A 15,465-nucleotide genomic window follows, 5' to 3' on the forward strand; every position below is an offset into this window, starting at 1 on the left:
CCCTCCCAAAAAAAAAAAAAAAAAAAGTGAGATGTAACATTTTCAAATGTTTATTTTCAAATGTTTCAAGAAACTGGGCAGGTAACCACAAAGTTTATTCCAAGAGTCAAATAATCACCTTCTCTTTGCTCAGGAACTATCTGCTTTCGTCTTCAGAGGATGGAACTGTGAGACTATGGAGCCTTCAAACGTTTACTTGCTTGGTGGGATATAAAGGCCACAACTACCCAGTATGGGATACGCAGTTTTCTCCATATGGTTATTATTTTGTGTCAGGGGGCCATGATCGAGTAGCTCGGTAAGCACTGTGCTCTTACAACTCGGTTTACTCAGTAACAGAATGCTTTTTTGTTGTTGGAATTGCAGATTCCACCCAACCTCATTTTCAGGATCAACTTTTTGAGCACATCAGCATTTATGGCTCGACTTGAAAATGAATTTAGGACAGGCATATTACTGTATCTGCAATTGTCTAGAGAGTCCTTTTCTTCAAATTAGCTTATTAACACACCTCCCTCAACCCCCCTCCCCATCATATTTTAAGCCTTGTTTTCCACTTCCATTCTGAGTACCTTTATGTTTCCCTTAAAAGTGCCCCATGAGATAGTTCAAGTTGGAAACTATGTGGTGGTCAAAACTAGGGAAAAATACTTTTCTGTGAGTCAGACTAAAAGTGGGAGAGGATGCAAAGATAGATTTAGAGAACTATAGAATTAGTTTTGTACTGGATCAATTCTTTTTAAAGGATTCCCAGTGGTCATGTATGCTCATAGGGTGGGGAGGAGGGGGAAGAGAACACACCCCACTGGGCCATAGTCATGCTGCAACCCATTTCCCTCCATTTCTATGTCTCTTTAGGATTTGGGCACCCCTGCACATATGTCCAGTGTTTTCAAGCCTTTGGGCTGGGATTCAAACTGTAGACAGTTATGGGGATCCAACTCCCCTGCCCACATACATACAGTGCTTGACTGCTGCACTAAGAGATGGCCACCAACTTAAGAATGTTGTCTCAGGCTAGCAGGTGATATGGAGGATAAAGTGTGGGATCTCACATGGCTGACTACCTGGTTTGAGTCCTGACTTGGTGGCTTGAAAATTATACCAGGCACGTGTGCATGCATGCCCCAAATCCACAGTGTAGACAGGAGAAAAGGGATTGTGGTGTGACCATCCCCCCAAGGGAGTGATTTCCAATTTTCCCTTTCTTTCCTGTCTCTGTTGCAAACGTATGTGCTCTACAGAACCTAAAAAAATAACATTTAGTCTCAATTATTCTTTTCCTATAGTTAACTCGTGAGGGGGACCTATTTGAAATTATCTCACATTGGATGTTTCTGTATTTAGCTTGGATAGAACTCGGCAGTTCATAGTTAAGTACTAACTATCATCTTTCACTTTCCATATCTTTGTAAAAAAGGCTCTGGGCTACAGACCACTATCAGCCTTTAAGGATATTTGCTGGCCATCTTGCTGATGTGAATTGTACTAGATTCCATCCAAATTCTAATTACGTTGCTACGGGCTCTGCAGACAGAACTGTGCGGCTCTGGGATGTCCTGAATGGTAATTGTGTAAGGATCTTCACTGGACACAAGGTATTTCACCTTCATCATTCCAGTACATAATTTGAAGATAAAAATATTTGTTAAATTACCAGTAACATTAAAAAAAAATCATTCATGCCACTAAACTTTAAAGTTCCATCTCATTTTCTAAGATATACTTAACCTTATTTTGATCCTTTTCATGGACTTATTTCCTAGGGACCAATTCATTCCTTGACATTTTCTCCCAATGGGAGATTCCTGGCTACAGGAGCAACAGATGGAAGAGTACTCCTTTGGGATATTGGACATGGTTTGATGGTTGGAGAATTAAAAGGCCATACTGATACAGTCTGTTCACTTAGATTTAGTAGAGATGGTGAAATTTTGGCATCAGGTAAATGACTATTAATGGCTTTCTAAATGGTATGTTAAAAAGAAACACTGAGTGTTGGCAATGGCAAAATTAAATCCTGTTGTTTTAGGTAGTTTCTGTTTAGTCATATGATTCCGGAGTGTCATCCTAAGTGTATACTCACTTCTCAAGTTGGAATGCTCCTTCAGAAGGAATAGAGTGGTTGATCAAGTTAGATTTTTTTTCATCACAAATACATAGCAAATACATAAAATATACGTTACAAAATGTCAGAATCTAAATGTGATAGATAAATTAATGGTTTCTTTTGACTTCTCCTTAGGTTCAATGGATAATACAGTCCGGTTATGGGACGCTATTAAAGCATTTGAAGATTTAGAGACTGATGACTTTACTACAGCCACTGGGCATATAAATTTACCTGAGAATTCACAAGAGTTATTGTTGGGAACATATATGACCAAATCAACACCAGTTGTACACCTCCATTTTACTCGAAGAAACCTGGTTCTAGCTGCAGGCGCTTACAGTCCGCAATAAACCATCGGTATTAAAGACTTTTAGAAACTACTGTTTGAAAAAAAAGGGAGACTAAGAGCAAATACCTCAGTGATTAATATTTAAGCTACAAAGAATGTTTTTATCTATATGGATCTGGAAGTATGCTGCTTGGAAAATCTAAACAGGACAGATTCACATTTCTATAGCAACCACATTTAACTAATTTCCGTTAGTTGAATAAGAGGTATTATGTTTGTGGAGAGGACATTTATGGTGCTTTGGATTGTGTGGAAACTATGCATTTTCTGTTCAAATGCTACTTTAATTTATTATGTTTAGAAAAACATCAATTTCAATAATTCATCCTCCTTCAAGATTCAAATTAAGAAATAATACCATCTTGAATTTTAGCTGAAGAATTCTATGAGCATGTATGCTTCCGCTGTAAAGAATGTAGTTGCTATATTGCACTCAATACCGTTAAATGATCCACTAACATTTTTTTCTTGGCCCATGATTAGTGGAATGTATGTAACTGAGTCATGCAAATTACAGTTCCTTTCTTAGGTCTAGATGAAGTACAGCCACCAACTGCTGACATCTGAATTCATACCTGTTGAGTTCCGAGTGCACACAATCTATAAACCAGATGAAGAAATTTAGCTTCCATGTTCTACTTCAGCTAAAACCGCTACATACAACCTAGTACACTTGAAGTTAGACATTTCAGTTGCTTACCTCCAGTACTGAGCCTTGCTTTGAGAACTAAAAGATTTAGACCAAGTCACTGCCAGTTTTTTGCCTTTGTTGCATTTTGTACAGTTTTTATATTTTTGATACCTTGTAAATAAAGACAACCAGCTTTTCCAGGTTCATAATTTATTGTACAAATTGAGTATCACATAATGAACTGACATTAGCTTCTCTAGGCACGGGAACTTAGATGAGGTTTGGATGTTTGACTCCTATAAACAAAGCAAAACAGTTTAGACACAATGTGTTCAACTCTACTTTTAACAAACTAAGTAAGTAATTGGGCAGGACTATTAAGGAACTACATGAAATTGAATGCAAATTCATCAGATTCCCATAAGAGTTATTAGTAACACCAGCATGATTTTAAAGCTGTGGCGTTCAGGATTCAAACCACAGAGACAGATGGTCACATGGGATCCAGCAGCTTTATCCACCATACTAGTGGCTGGCCCCATAATTAAACAAACAAAACATCAAATTAGCAAAAATCAGAAACCAATGCTTCACATTGGCTGGGGCAAAAAACACACCTTTAACAAAGCTGAGTGCCCCACAACCTTTAGGGAAAGCACTTTATTCTAAAAAAACAGTCACAGATAAAAACAATGCTTCATGCTCAAAAACACTGTCATTTTATATATATTCTGGGTTGGAATGTGCATTTTTGCACATAAAACCAGAAATATATGTCATGAGTTTTCCAAGAATACATTAAAAAGAAAAATTCTAATCATAGACATTTCCTTTGTGAAATAAATAAATCATATAGCCCATGAACACTTACATGTGCATTCAAATTATAAATGAAATATACCTTTTACATAATAAAGTTACAGACATGATGTTAGCCATGGAAAGTAAATAAAATACATTAAACAAAAAAATAGCTAAACCAAAATGTTACCAAATATTATCAAGGTAATGGAATATGGGCAATAATCTTTACTCCCTCCCCTCATATATGATAAATTTTCCAAAGTTTATTTTTATTGTGGGGGGAGGGAGATACTAATGTCAAAATTGGTTAAGTTATAAACTTCTAAGAGTCAACTTCTTACCATTTATGTTGCTTTCACAGCCGGAGTTTTCTTAGATCTTAACTTGAAGTATAAGATCGTCAAAACAATGCCTCCGTACGTGGCCAGTACACACTGAGATAGAAAGAAAAGTAAATAAGAGCTGCCACATCTATATTATTCTAAAACACTGATATAACTGCTTCAGAGTATTAATACTTACATTCATTCTACCTGTGAGAGTATAAGAGTTGAAGTACTTTTTAATACCAGTGAACTGAAACTGGGCATCAGCTTCTGGACCTGCCATGATTTCAGTCTTCTAAAGAAAAAAAAAAAAAGGAAAGAAATAAATGATAAATTAGTTTGGATGCAATAAAAAAAAAAAAAAAAAAAGACTTTTCTTTTAAATTTTGCTAGAGGGAGCCTGTGCCCACACCAGGGAGAGAGAGAGAATGAATGAGAATGAGATCCAGCTGCCTTAACCACCATATCACTGGCTAGCCCAAGTTTTTTCTTTCTAGTTTAAAAATCTGAAGTCATTACATATATTGTACCTTTTAATCTACAGCTCACTGAACACAGCAGTAGCAATGGTAGAAAAAGACCTCCTAGTAAGAGAAGCTTCTGGAAGTCGGATTTTGCCTTGATATTTCATGAACAGTCTAGAGTATGTCAATAACAGGAGAACACAGTATTTGCTAAGTCCATCCTGATTCAAATAGCTATTAATATTTTAATTCCTGAATCTATCCTCACTATGGTACATTGTACACTGAATTGATCAGTTTTACAGCTAGCTTAAAGTTAAAGCTTATGATAGTTTTCAAACTTTCAGAGGAGTAAACATCAATTAAACAGCTCAACTCACAAACCTCACTCAGCAATTTTCCTTTTAGGACCTTTATGGAGTGGAGGGAGAAAGGACTGTTTTCTAAATGGAGTTGATACTAGCCATTGGTGATGATGAAGAAACTGAAATCTTATTCCTCACACCAAAATAGATAAATGAAGTATTTAAAAGTAATGGTGAAACCAAAAAGTCCTGGGAGAAAACATGAACAAATGTTTTAATCATCTTAGAAAAGTGAAAAATTAAAGAATGATAAGAACGGGGGCCAGCTGGTGGTATGGTGGTTAATTAAGGTTTTTGGACCCCACATGGTTGCCTGCTTCAAGTCCTGGACCCAGCAGGTTGAAAAATACTCCAGGTGCATGCATACCCAAAATCCAGAGAGAAGAATGAAGGAGAAGGGGTTGCAGTGTGGCCACCCTCCCTAGAAGGTGATTTCTCTTTCTCCTTGTCTCCCTGCCTGCCCCAGCACATGAGCCCTTTAGCCTGCCATGATTTCAGTCTTCTAAAGAAAAAAAAAAAAAGGAAAGAAATCAATGATAAATTAGTTTGGATGCAATAAAAAAAAAAAAAAAGACTTTTCTTTTAAATTTTGCTAGAGGGAGCCTGTGCCCACACCAGGGAGAGAGAGAGAATGAATGAGAATGAGATCCAGCTGCCTTAACCACCATATCACTGGCTAGCCCAAGTTTTTTCTTTCTAGTTTAAAAATCTGAAGTCATTACATATATTGTACCTTTTAATCTACAGCTCACTGAACACAGCAGTAGCAATGGTAGAAAAAGACCTCCTAGTAAGAGAAGCTTCTGGAAGTCGGATTTTGCCTTGATATTTCATGAACAGTCTAGAGTATGTCAATAACAGGAGAACACAGTATTTGCTAAGTCCATCCTGATTCAAATAGCTATTAATATTTTAATTCCTGAATCTATCCTCACTATGGTACATTGTACACTGAATTGATCAGTTTTACAGCTAGCTTAAAGTTAAAGCTTATGATAGTTTTCAAACTTTCAGAGGAGTAAACATCAATTAAACAGCTCAACTCACAAACCTCACTCAGCAATTTTCCTTTTAGGACCTTTATGGAGTGGAGGGAGAAAGGACTGTTTTCTAAATGGAGTTGATACTAGCCATTGGTGATGATGAAGAAACTGAAATCTTATTCCTCACACCAAAATAGATAAATGAAGTATTTAAAAGTAATGGTGAAACCAAAAAGTCCTGGGAGAAAACATGAACAAATGTTTTAATCATCTTAGAAAAGTGAAAAATTAAAGAATGATAAGAACGGGGGCCAGCTGGTGGTATGGTGGTTAATTAAGGTTTTTGGACCCCACATGGTTGCCTGCTTCAAGTCCTGGACCCAGCAGGTTGAAAAATACTCCAGGTGCATGCATACCCAAAATCCAGAGAGAAGAATGAAGGAGAAGGGGTTGCAGTGTGGCCACCCTCCCTAGAAGGTGATTTCTCTTTCTCCTTGTCTCCCTGCCTGCCCCAGCACATGAGCCCTTTAGCCCACCCCCGCTAAAAAAAAGCCAAAAACATGAAAGAATAATCAGCTTCACAAAGAAATGTAAAACAAGACCAATATTTAACTAGCATGTTCACAAAAGATATAAAAGTTATGAGAAGTATTAGTAATAAAGTGGGAAAACAAGCATTCTCTCTGTGTTGCTTGGAGTATAGACAGGTACAACCTTCCTTAAGTGCAATTTGGCAGTATTAGTCAAGTTAGAAAATGAGAATGCCCTTTCACCTATCCAGTGTATTGTTTTCCCCCAGCACATGCCCTTAAAGTGATTCGAGAGTAGTCACTGAAATGTTCATGAAAATAAAAAGCTGGACATCCTTAAAACCCAGCAATTGGGCACTGGTAAGTGATGGCTTTCATTGGAGGAAATACAACATACACAAATCTTTGTGTACTGACATAGAAAGCCGGTCAGAGGTGATGTTAAATATTCAAAAATTCAAAACTAGCAGGGGGCGTGGTGGTTAAAGTGCTGGATTCCCACATGGCTGACCACAGTTTGGGTCCCAGGCCTGGTGGCTTGACAATCATGCCGGGCACACCCAGAATCCTGAGAGGAGAATGGAGAGGAAGAGAATGCAGTCTGCCCCCTGACCCCCTGCCTGAAAGGGGTGATTTTTCAATTTTCCTCTGTCTCTCAGGTGAGTGCACATGCCCTATGGCAAAAACCTAAAAATTTTTTTGAAAAAAAATCCTATTTCTGGTTATTATAAAGCACATCGTGGACGTTGTATTATAGAGCTGATTCTTAGGCCAGCTATATCAGCATCACTGGAAATTTGTAGAAATACAAATCTTCAGGACTTCCACAGACTTAGTGAATGAGAGACTCTGGGGCCCTCAAATTTTAATAAGGCCTATTACCTATAAAGTAACTCTTTGACGTGTGCTAGTTTGAAAACCAGAAATGGGAACGGAAAGTAATTAGAAACCCAGGAAGAACATGTAGCAAACTTCAATAAAAATTTTAAATTTAATTTTATTTAAATTTGACCAGAGAGGGAGACAGAGTGAGGGGAGAGAGAAAAAGAGGAAGAGAGGGAGGAGCGAGAGGAGAAAGAGAGAGACAGAAAGAAAGAAACCCCACCCCACCCCGGGGAGATGGCCACAAGGCAATCCTTTCTCCTCCATTCTTCTCTTGAGATTTGGGCCCTCGCTTGTGTGCGCAAGTGCCCTGTTTGAATTTCAAGCCTCTGGGTCTGGGACTCGAGCTGCAGTCAGCCCTTTGGGAGTCCAGCAATGTAATTATTATGCCATCTGCTGGTCCTGACTTTTCAGTCTGTTATATAGTGTGTGCATTAGACAGAGAGGGAGGGAAAGTGAGGAGGGGATTCTGGGTGTGTGTGTGCACACCCCCCCCCCCACACACACACCAGTGTCCCTGCCCAGTTACTCCTGGTCCAGGACTCAAACTGTGCAGTTGGCCATGTGGGGTCCAGCCACCTTAACCTCCACCCATCTGATGGCCCAAGGAGAAAGACTTCTGAAAGGCTGAGATAGAAGAATGCAGAGAGGAGGTTGCTGGTGAAACAACAATCAGAATAGGCTGGAAAATGTTTGGGTCTCCAACCTTCAACAAATTACAGGTTACTTTGGGGCAAATATCAGGAACCCTGTGTTAGAATGCCCTTTTTAGAATAACTGAACTGAAATTTGCTTTCTCTGAACCACATGTAATTTCAGAATCACACTAAGTTTAGAAAGTCCTGTAACAAATGAGAAAATTACCTAAGACTCACAATTGTGACTTAATGTTAAATGGTAACTTGTGGGGAAGTCTAAGTGGATAGAGCCCTCACTTTCACTTGTAATTAAAGAGGCTAACCCTATTAAATGTAACTAATCCCTCCATGCCTCTCTCCACCTCTGCAATGGGTATTTCAGTTAAGGCCCAAAGTGATTAGTAGTGATTAGTTGCTTCTGTGTTTTCTGTTCCTGGTTAGTACTATTTTCCTTTCTGACTGGACACCTATACGGCACGGTGAGATCACCTGGCAAAGGTGAATGACACCAGTAGGAGCTTCTTTTTTGGAGGAGTTTTTGCTATAGGGCGCCTGTGCGCGCCGGAAATAGAGACTTTAGAAAGCGAGAAATCACCCTGGCCACACCGCAATCCCTTCTCCTCTCGGGATCTTGAGCACGCACGCACATGCTCCCGGCGTGAGTTAAGCCACCGGGTCCGGGACTCGAACCGCGCGGTTCACTACATGGAAGCCCGGCGACATAGCCATTATGCTAACTGCTGGTCCAGTAGGAGCTTCTTGAGCTTCAAGTTTACAGCTCTCTGTTCTGGCTACCTCCCAGTAAAGCCTTCCCTCCGTGACTGTATACAGAATGAAATCTATCCCGCTTACCGCGGGCCTAGTGAACTGCAGGAGTTGGGTCCACTTACTGTCGCTTTGACAAAGAAAGCATGCAGCGAAAGACCTGGCTGGACGTTTTCCTACGCATAGCTCGGTGGAAACAAAAAGCTACGGGTATACAGAGACAAAGCGGATAATCTGGCCAGACTCAACTCCTCGTCCAATATTACGTCACTGAGTGACCTTGGGGGACTTTCTACGCGAGCCTCATTTTTACTCACTGGCAAATGCAATCTAAGGATCTTGGGTTCCGAACTGTGAGTTTTGGGACGTCTATCCGCTTCGTACCAAGGTTTGCCCATCCCCCCATGTCCGTTTTTTCTAGCTCATTTCCCACTCTCCACCGTTCTCGCCGCCCAAAACGAGGACCTCGCGGTGTTCCTCTACCAGAAACTATCAATTTTAGACTGGTCTCACAAAGCGAGGTCGGAATTCAGATTCATCCACACACCCACCTTGCAAAGTGACTAAATCCGCAGTCGGTGTCCTTCAACGCAGCCTCCTCTCGGCCCAGCCGGAAGAAGCAACCTCCCCCACCAGCGTTCAACGGAACCAAATAATTCACCCTTCTCCGTCGATTGGCTATCGCTCTAAATCCCGCCCTCCCGCTTCCTGTCCTCGGAGCACCGCCTTAGCCCTGTTGGATTGGACATAGCAACGGAAGTAGGTCATTGAGCCCGCCCCCGCTTCCGCAAGAACAGCGCGGGGCTGTGGGAAGTTTGGTCTCCGCGTGTGATTAGTGCTCCACGGGCTTCGAAGTGGCGAGAAGCTGGTGCCACGGGGTCTGGTGAGTGAGGGCGGAGGAGAGAAGGGAGGAAATCTCTTGGTTCTCAGCCTATTCCAGGGTCGGGTGCCCCGGTGCCTGCCAGATGTTTGCTGTGTGGTGTGTGGGTGTCTGCCATCCGATCCTGCTCCGAACCGGCTCTGCTTTAGCAGCCCCTGGAACCCCAGGCTGTGTCCGGAGAAGTAGCCTAAGTCCCTTCTTTGCCTCTGGAGCTTCAGTTTCCCTATTGTGTGAAATAAGATTAAAGGTCATATTCCCAACAAACTGTATATTTTGCCCTGTCCTGTATTTAGGAAGCACATCCCTTTTTGATTCCAAATCCTAGGCTCCCTTTTCCGTTGTCACCTCTCTCCTACTGTCTCGAACCCTTCTAGGTGCTTATTTCCATGCATCTCTCAGAAGATCTTCCATTCTCACTTAAACCTAGGTCTGATCTCATGTTTTTCTGCTGTATGCATTTGGGTCAGTAACCACCGATTTCTTTGTTTTCAGCCCTATGTTCCTGTCCAATCTGTAGTCTGCAGCATTTTTTTGTTTTTTAATGGAGAGGTTTTTGCTATAGAGCAAGATGGCTCGCCAGAGACAGAGAGACAGAAAGTGAGAAATCACTCCCTAGGGGGGGATGGCCACGCTGCCTTCCCTTCTTCATTCTCTTCTCCGGATCTTGGGCACACACACACACACACGCACACACACACGCCCAGTGTGAATTTAAGCCACCGGGTCCGGGACTCAAACCGTGGTCGACTACATGGGAGTTCAGCGACATAGCCATTATGCTAACTGCTGGTCCCAGCAGCATGTTTTACTTGATTACTTTCCTGTCACTTCCCACATTTTCAGCTCTTGACTTGATAAACTAATCATTTAATTCAAGATTTTTTGCGAAAAAAGCCCAACCCATCTCCTAAAATTTAACTGCAGTTGTTAAACTTTATTCTTCCACTGATCTAAATTTTCAAAGAAAGGCAAAGAAAGGCCTTGAGCAATTGCTTGATAGACAAATTGCTGACACTTACTGAAATAATAGGCTTTTCCTGTTGGTATGCTTGTCTCACGTTTTATTTCTACCTGTCAAACTGGTATTCTTTTAACATTCAACTCAAAGATATCGTTATAAAGTTTTGGCTCCTTTACTGAATCCCCATCACTTCCTACCTCTTTGCTGATAGTCTTTAATCTGATTTGTATTTTTTTTTTTTTTTTGTAAGCCAGAGTGCAGATGCACTCACCAGGACAGACAGAATGAGGGAGACAGAGAAAGCATCTCTGAGTGGGACATGGTCATGCTGCAATCTGTTCTTCATTTCTCCATCCTGTTGGGATTTGGGACACGCAGGCATACGTACCTGGCATGTATCTTCAGCTGCCCCGGCTGGGATTTGAACTGTGCAGTCAGCCATGTCGAATCTGGTTCCTTTGACCACTAGAGCATGGAACTGGTTCCTATTTGTGTTTTAAATTACTCACATAACTATTTCATATTCTAAAAAGTATGCAAGTTTTTTGAAGGTAGGGAGTCCTATGTTGTGTATTTCTAAACTTTTTTTCTTGGAGAAAGGTATGTAGACTCCTGGTTTTGAAGTTGAGACCATTGGAAAGATGAAGTATGGATTAGCTGGGGCCTGGCATCTCAACCATCTGTGTTGTAGTCCTGAATATTATCTAGGACATTGCTGGAAGATTCTGTCTCTTGCTTTCTGATCACAGCGTTTATGAAAACTGCCACCAAGGCTCCATTTTACCATTACTCTTGGCATTTATTTCTAGGAGACCCAAACATGGCAACGTTAGAAGAAAGTTTCCCCCGTGGGGGTATGAGAAAGACCCACAAACCAGAGAAAGCTTTTCAGCAGTCAATTGAACAAGACAACTTATTTGACGTAAGTGGTGTGCTTGTTTGGCGAAACTCTCTGAAAACTTTCTCTCTAGGATTCTTGTGAAGAATGAGCCTTATTTAAGAATGTGTAGTTTTTCAGATTCGTTTCTTTTTGAAGTTCACTTCTGTAAATTGAACTTGTTAAGAAGGATCAGACCACCACAAGGCCATGTCTTTAGAAACATCACATTTAGTGCTTGAGTTTAAATTGCTGTTGTTCCTTGTGCATATGGACTGTGTGCTATCTAAGGATGAAGAGAAAGCAGTTTAATCATTGCATTTAAAAAAAATTTGTCAGAGGGCACATGTGCTTATCAGGGAGAGAGGGAGAGGGAAGGAAAAAGCATTCTTCAATGGTTATGCTGCAATCCTTTTTTCTCCATTTCTCTATCCTGCTGAGGTTTTGGGAATATGTGTGCATGTACCTGGTGTGTTTTTCATGCTGTGGGGCCAAGATTCAAGCCACATGGCTGGTCATGTGGGATCTGGCTTCCTTAACCACTAGGCCACAGGATGAGCCCAATCATTGCATTTTATTTTTCTTTTTTTGGAGAGGTTTTTGCTGTATGGCACGTGCGCTCGCAAGAAAGACAGAGACAGGGAGACAGAAAGTGAGAAATCACCTCCCAGGAGGATTGGCCACGCCTCAATCCCTTTCCTCCATTCTCCTCTCAGGATCTTGGACATGCACGCACACGTGCCTGGCGTGAGTTTAAGCCACTGGGTCTGGGACACAAACCGCGGTCGACTACGTGGGAGTCCAGCAACACAGCCATTACGCTAACTGCTGGTCCCGGTCATTGCATTTTTGAATGCGATCCTTACTACACATGATTCAGGATTTGCATTAGAATATGCGGTCTCACTTAGAGTAGACTTGCTCCAAATGCTAGAGGAAACACATTCGTGTGGACTTACATATGTATTATGTCATTTTCCGGTTACACTAGTCGAGATCACAATTCCGTGTTGCAGAACTGAGGACAAGGGGGATTTTAGAATTTAGCTGAAATCCCTTAGGTTACAATGGTGAAGTTGGGAGTTTAACTTTGGTCTCTGCCTCTGTTTTCCTGTACTGTTCACCTTGTTTCTCAAACTGGGGGACCCTAGTGTTCATCCTGTCATGGGAGGAAGGGCGCAGGAGATAAAAGATTTTGGGACACAGAGGGGACTGCTCAGACCTTGGGCAATAATGGGAGCATTGTTGGCCAAGTGGGAGAGTTATGTTTGAAGCAAGGATTAAAAGAGTAATTGCAGGTGAGGTTGAGTGGAATGGGGGACAGATGACTCAAGAGGGAGAGAAAGGCCAGATTTGCTTCTTCTCATTCTTTTGGACCTTACTGTTTTTTTTTTTTTTTTTCCACTGTAGATTTCTAATGAAGAGGAATCCACCAAACGGAAAAAGAGCCAGAAAGGGCCAGCCAAAACAAAAAAGTTGAAAATTGAAAAGAAAGAAAGCAGCAAGTCTCTAAGAGAAAAATTTGAAATACTTTCTGTTGAGGTTTGTTTAAGTTTAATTTTCATTTAAAGGAACTCCCTTGGTTATTTAAGTCTGTGTATATTCTTCTTTTCCATTTGCTTTCTTATCCCTGTTCCCTGTGTGTATTTGTGTGAGAGAGAGTGTGTGTGTATTTGGTGTACATGTCTACAGAGATTCTGGGAATTTATTGTGAGAAATAAGCATTATTTCTTTCAATTGCTAAGCAATGCCTAGGGACATGATTTTTTTTTTTTTTTAAGAATTATTTTATTTAACTTTATTTATTTTTTAGTTTGAACAGAAAGGGAGAGAGAGAAAGTCAAAAAGTAAGTCACCAGATCTGGGACTGGAACTGCGGTTGGCCATGTGGGAGTCCAACGCCCTTAACCACCATACCACCTGCTGGCCCTAGGTCACGATTTTTTTTTAAGGTGCTTGTGGGCTTGTTTGAGTCTTCATTAGACTTGTGTATCAGTAGATTTAGAAGTAAGAACTAACAACTTTAGCAGTTATTTTAATTTTACCACATTCATTTAATAAATGTGAAACTTTCTCAGAGAACTAAAATAGTTTTATTGTGTTTCATAAAATTTTAGACTGCAACTCTAATAGATGTTAGTTGTAAAAAAGAAAAAAAAAATTCTGTGATTCTGAAGGGAAAGATTCAGATTTAGCCCTCGGGAGTGTTTCATTTGTCCTACATGATACTGTTAAAAAAATTTACTTAGTGGCAACATTAGAAAACTACAATTTTCAGGGGCCCACAGAAAATTGTGGGCATGGTGCTTGGGGATGCTGGACTCCCACATGGCCAACCACGGTTCAAGTCCTGAACCTGATGGCTTGTTTTCTCACTTTCCTTCTACCTCTCTTTCTCTCACTCTGTCCCCCTCTGGTCAAATTAAAATAAATAAATCATAAAGTTAAATAAAATAATTATTTTTTCTAAAAAAAGAAAACTACAATTTTCACATAAAAATGTGATTTTTTGGCTTCCCATAAACTTTTTTTAGTGTTTATTTCTTTCATGAGAGGGAGACACACACACACACACACACACACACACACTCACTCTCCCATAGGGTCTCGGCATGATGTGATCCCAGGTCAACCTGGGATCTGAACCCTGAGCCTTCCTACATGGCTCTAGTGTCAGTGATGTCATACTGGCCTTGCCACTACAACTGGGCTTCATACAAATGTGAAAGTGCTGGCAGCACAAGGCCCATGTTCCCTCCAGTTTGTAGTCACAAGAGTTGTGCAGTGTTGTACCCTTTAGGCTTGGTGCACATACTTCTTGTCTCTGCTGGCCTGCTTCCTTCATTGTGTTGGCTGTGAGGTGTTTGTGTTTGGATGGCTCAGAATGAAGTAAAAGCCAGAAATGTCCTCTAGCATCCTGGTGCTGTTACGCTGCATAGTCTGGACCATTTACAGTGCTCACTTGGATATTTGGTAAATAAGCTGATAGCTACTTACATGTATGCATGCCTTTTCATTTACAAAATTCCTGTAGCTTCTCAATGTCAAAGTCAGGATGAAAAGCTAGACTCCCTAGTCTCCCCTGCCATCGTTTTCTTCTTTATTAACGTTTTACATTTTCTCTTCTAGTCCCTGTGTGAGGGCATGCGGATTTTGGGTTGTGTGAAAGAGGTAAATGAACTGGAACTGGTGATCAGTCTCCCCAACGGCCTCCTGGGCTTTGTGCAAGTGACTGAGATCTGTGATGCCTACACTGCAAAGCTGAATGAGCAGGTAGCACAAGATGAACCTCTGAAGGTAAGGGAACTATGGGTGAAGCCACTTTCTGGAAATAAGTGGCACACACACAGATGTAAAATTACAATTTTGCTAAGAATGAAGAAGGAAAGGCCTAAGATGCCATAAGAGTTTTTATAAGGAGTTTTATTTATTTATTTATTTTTTAAAATGAGAGTTTTCACTTAATCCTGGGAGACTAGAAGACTCCCCTGAGGAAGAGATGCTTACGCTGAGACGCGGAAGGTGAGGGTTTCCTAGGTAAGGAAGGAAGCACATCATGTAACAGAAGGCTAGCGTGGCCACAGCAGCGAGGGAGAGAGAATGTGGTGTGAGACGGGGCGGGGACCAGGGTGGAGGCCAGTCACGTGCGGCTTTGCAGACCATCGTTAGGATTGGGTTTTAGTTTTAAAATCAGTGTGAAGGCTTCGAAATGTTCTTGGGAAGGGTGACAGGCAGACAGCATACTAAATAGATTGAAGACCCTTGAGGTGTTGCATAGAGAACACTTAGGAGGCAATCGTAGCAGGCAAGTCTGAGGTTGATGGCAGCTCGGGGTCAGGTGTCCTGAAGGCTACGGAGGGAGCGTCATTGCCTGGGGCTAGACTGGGGTAGGGGAGA

The 15,465-nt window shown here is 41.2% G+C and overlaps 3 protein-coding genes across 3 annotated transcripts in view; 2 read left to right on the forward strand and 1 right to left on the reverse strand.

Annotated features, from left to right (window-relative positions):
* Positions 1–2,941, forward strand: part of TAF5 (TATA-box binding protein associated factor 5) — a gene marked incomplete in the record, with an annotated part of 17,526 nt that extends 14,585 nt beyond the window's left edge. Inside the window, 4 exon segments of the mRNA XM_014583357.2 lie at positions 134–298; positions 1,421–1,598; positions 1,767–1,944; positions 2,246–2,941. Of these exon segments, the coding sequence (XP_014438843.1) occupies positions 134–298; positions 1,421–1,598; positions 1,767–1,944; positions 2,246–2,463 (739 nt within the window).
* Positions 2,942–3,286: 345 nt separating this feature from the next.
* On the reverse strand, positions 3,287–9,512 carry ATP5MK (ATP synthase membrane subunit k). Its single transcript, XM_006166393.3, has 4 exons — positions 9,402–9,512; positions 4,420–4,518; positions 4,239–4,331; positions 3,287–3,389 (listed from the first exon to the last, which is right to left on the reverse strand). Exons 2-3 carry the CDS (start codon positions 4,504–4,506, stop codon positions 4,242–4,244), a joined length of 177 nt encoding a protein of 58 aa, XP_006166455.1. The 5' UTR covers positions 4,507–4,518; positions 9,402–9,512; the 3' UTR covers positions 3,287–3,389; positions 4,239–4,241.
* Positions 9,513–9,621: 109 nt separating this feature from the next.
* Positions 9,622–15,465, forward strand: part of PDCD11 (programmed cell death 11) — a gene marked incomplete in the record, with an annotated part of 57,111 nt that continues 51,267 nt past the window's right edge. Inside the window, 4 exon segments of the mRNA XM_027767419.1 lie at positions 9,622–9,733; positions 11,501–11,613; positions 12,979–13,110; positions 14,698–14,865. Of these exon segments, the coding sequence (XP_027623220.1) occupies positions 11,512–11,613; positions 12,979–13,110; positions 14,698–14,865 (402 nt within the window).

Source organism: Tupaia chinensis, unplaced genomic scaffold (assembly GCF_000334495.1).
Source record: "Tupaia chinensis unplaced genomic scaffold, TupChi_1.0 Scaffold144255_1, whole genome shotgun sequence".
In the NCBI taxonomy this organism is placed as follows: domain Eukaryota; kingdom Metazoa; phylum Chordata; class Mammalia; order Scandentia; family Tupaiidae; genus Tupaia; species Tupaia belangeri.

Coding starts and splice junctions, on each gene's coding strand:
- ATP5MK (XM_006166393.3), bottom strand. CDS start 4,506: ATGGCAGGTCCAGAAGCTGATGCCCAGTTTCAGTTCACTGGTATTAAA. Junction 4,332..4,419: donor CTCTCACAGGTAGAATGAAT/GTAAGTATTAAT, acceptor TTTCTATCTCAG/TGTGTACTGGCCACGTACGG.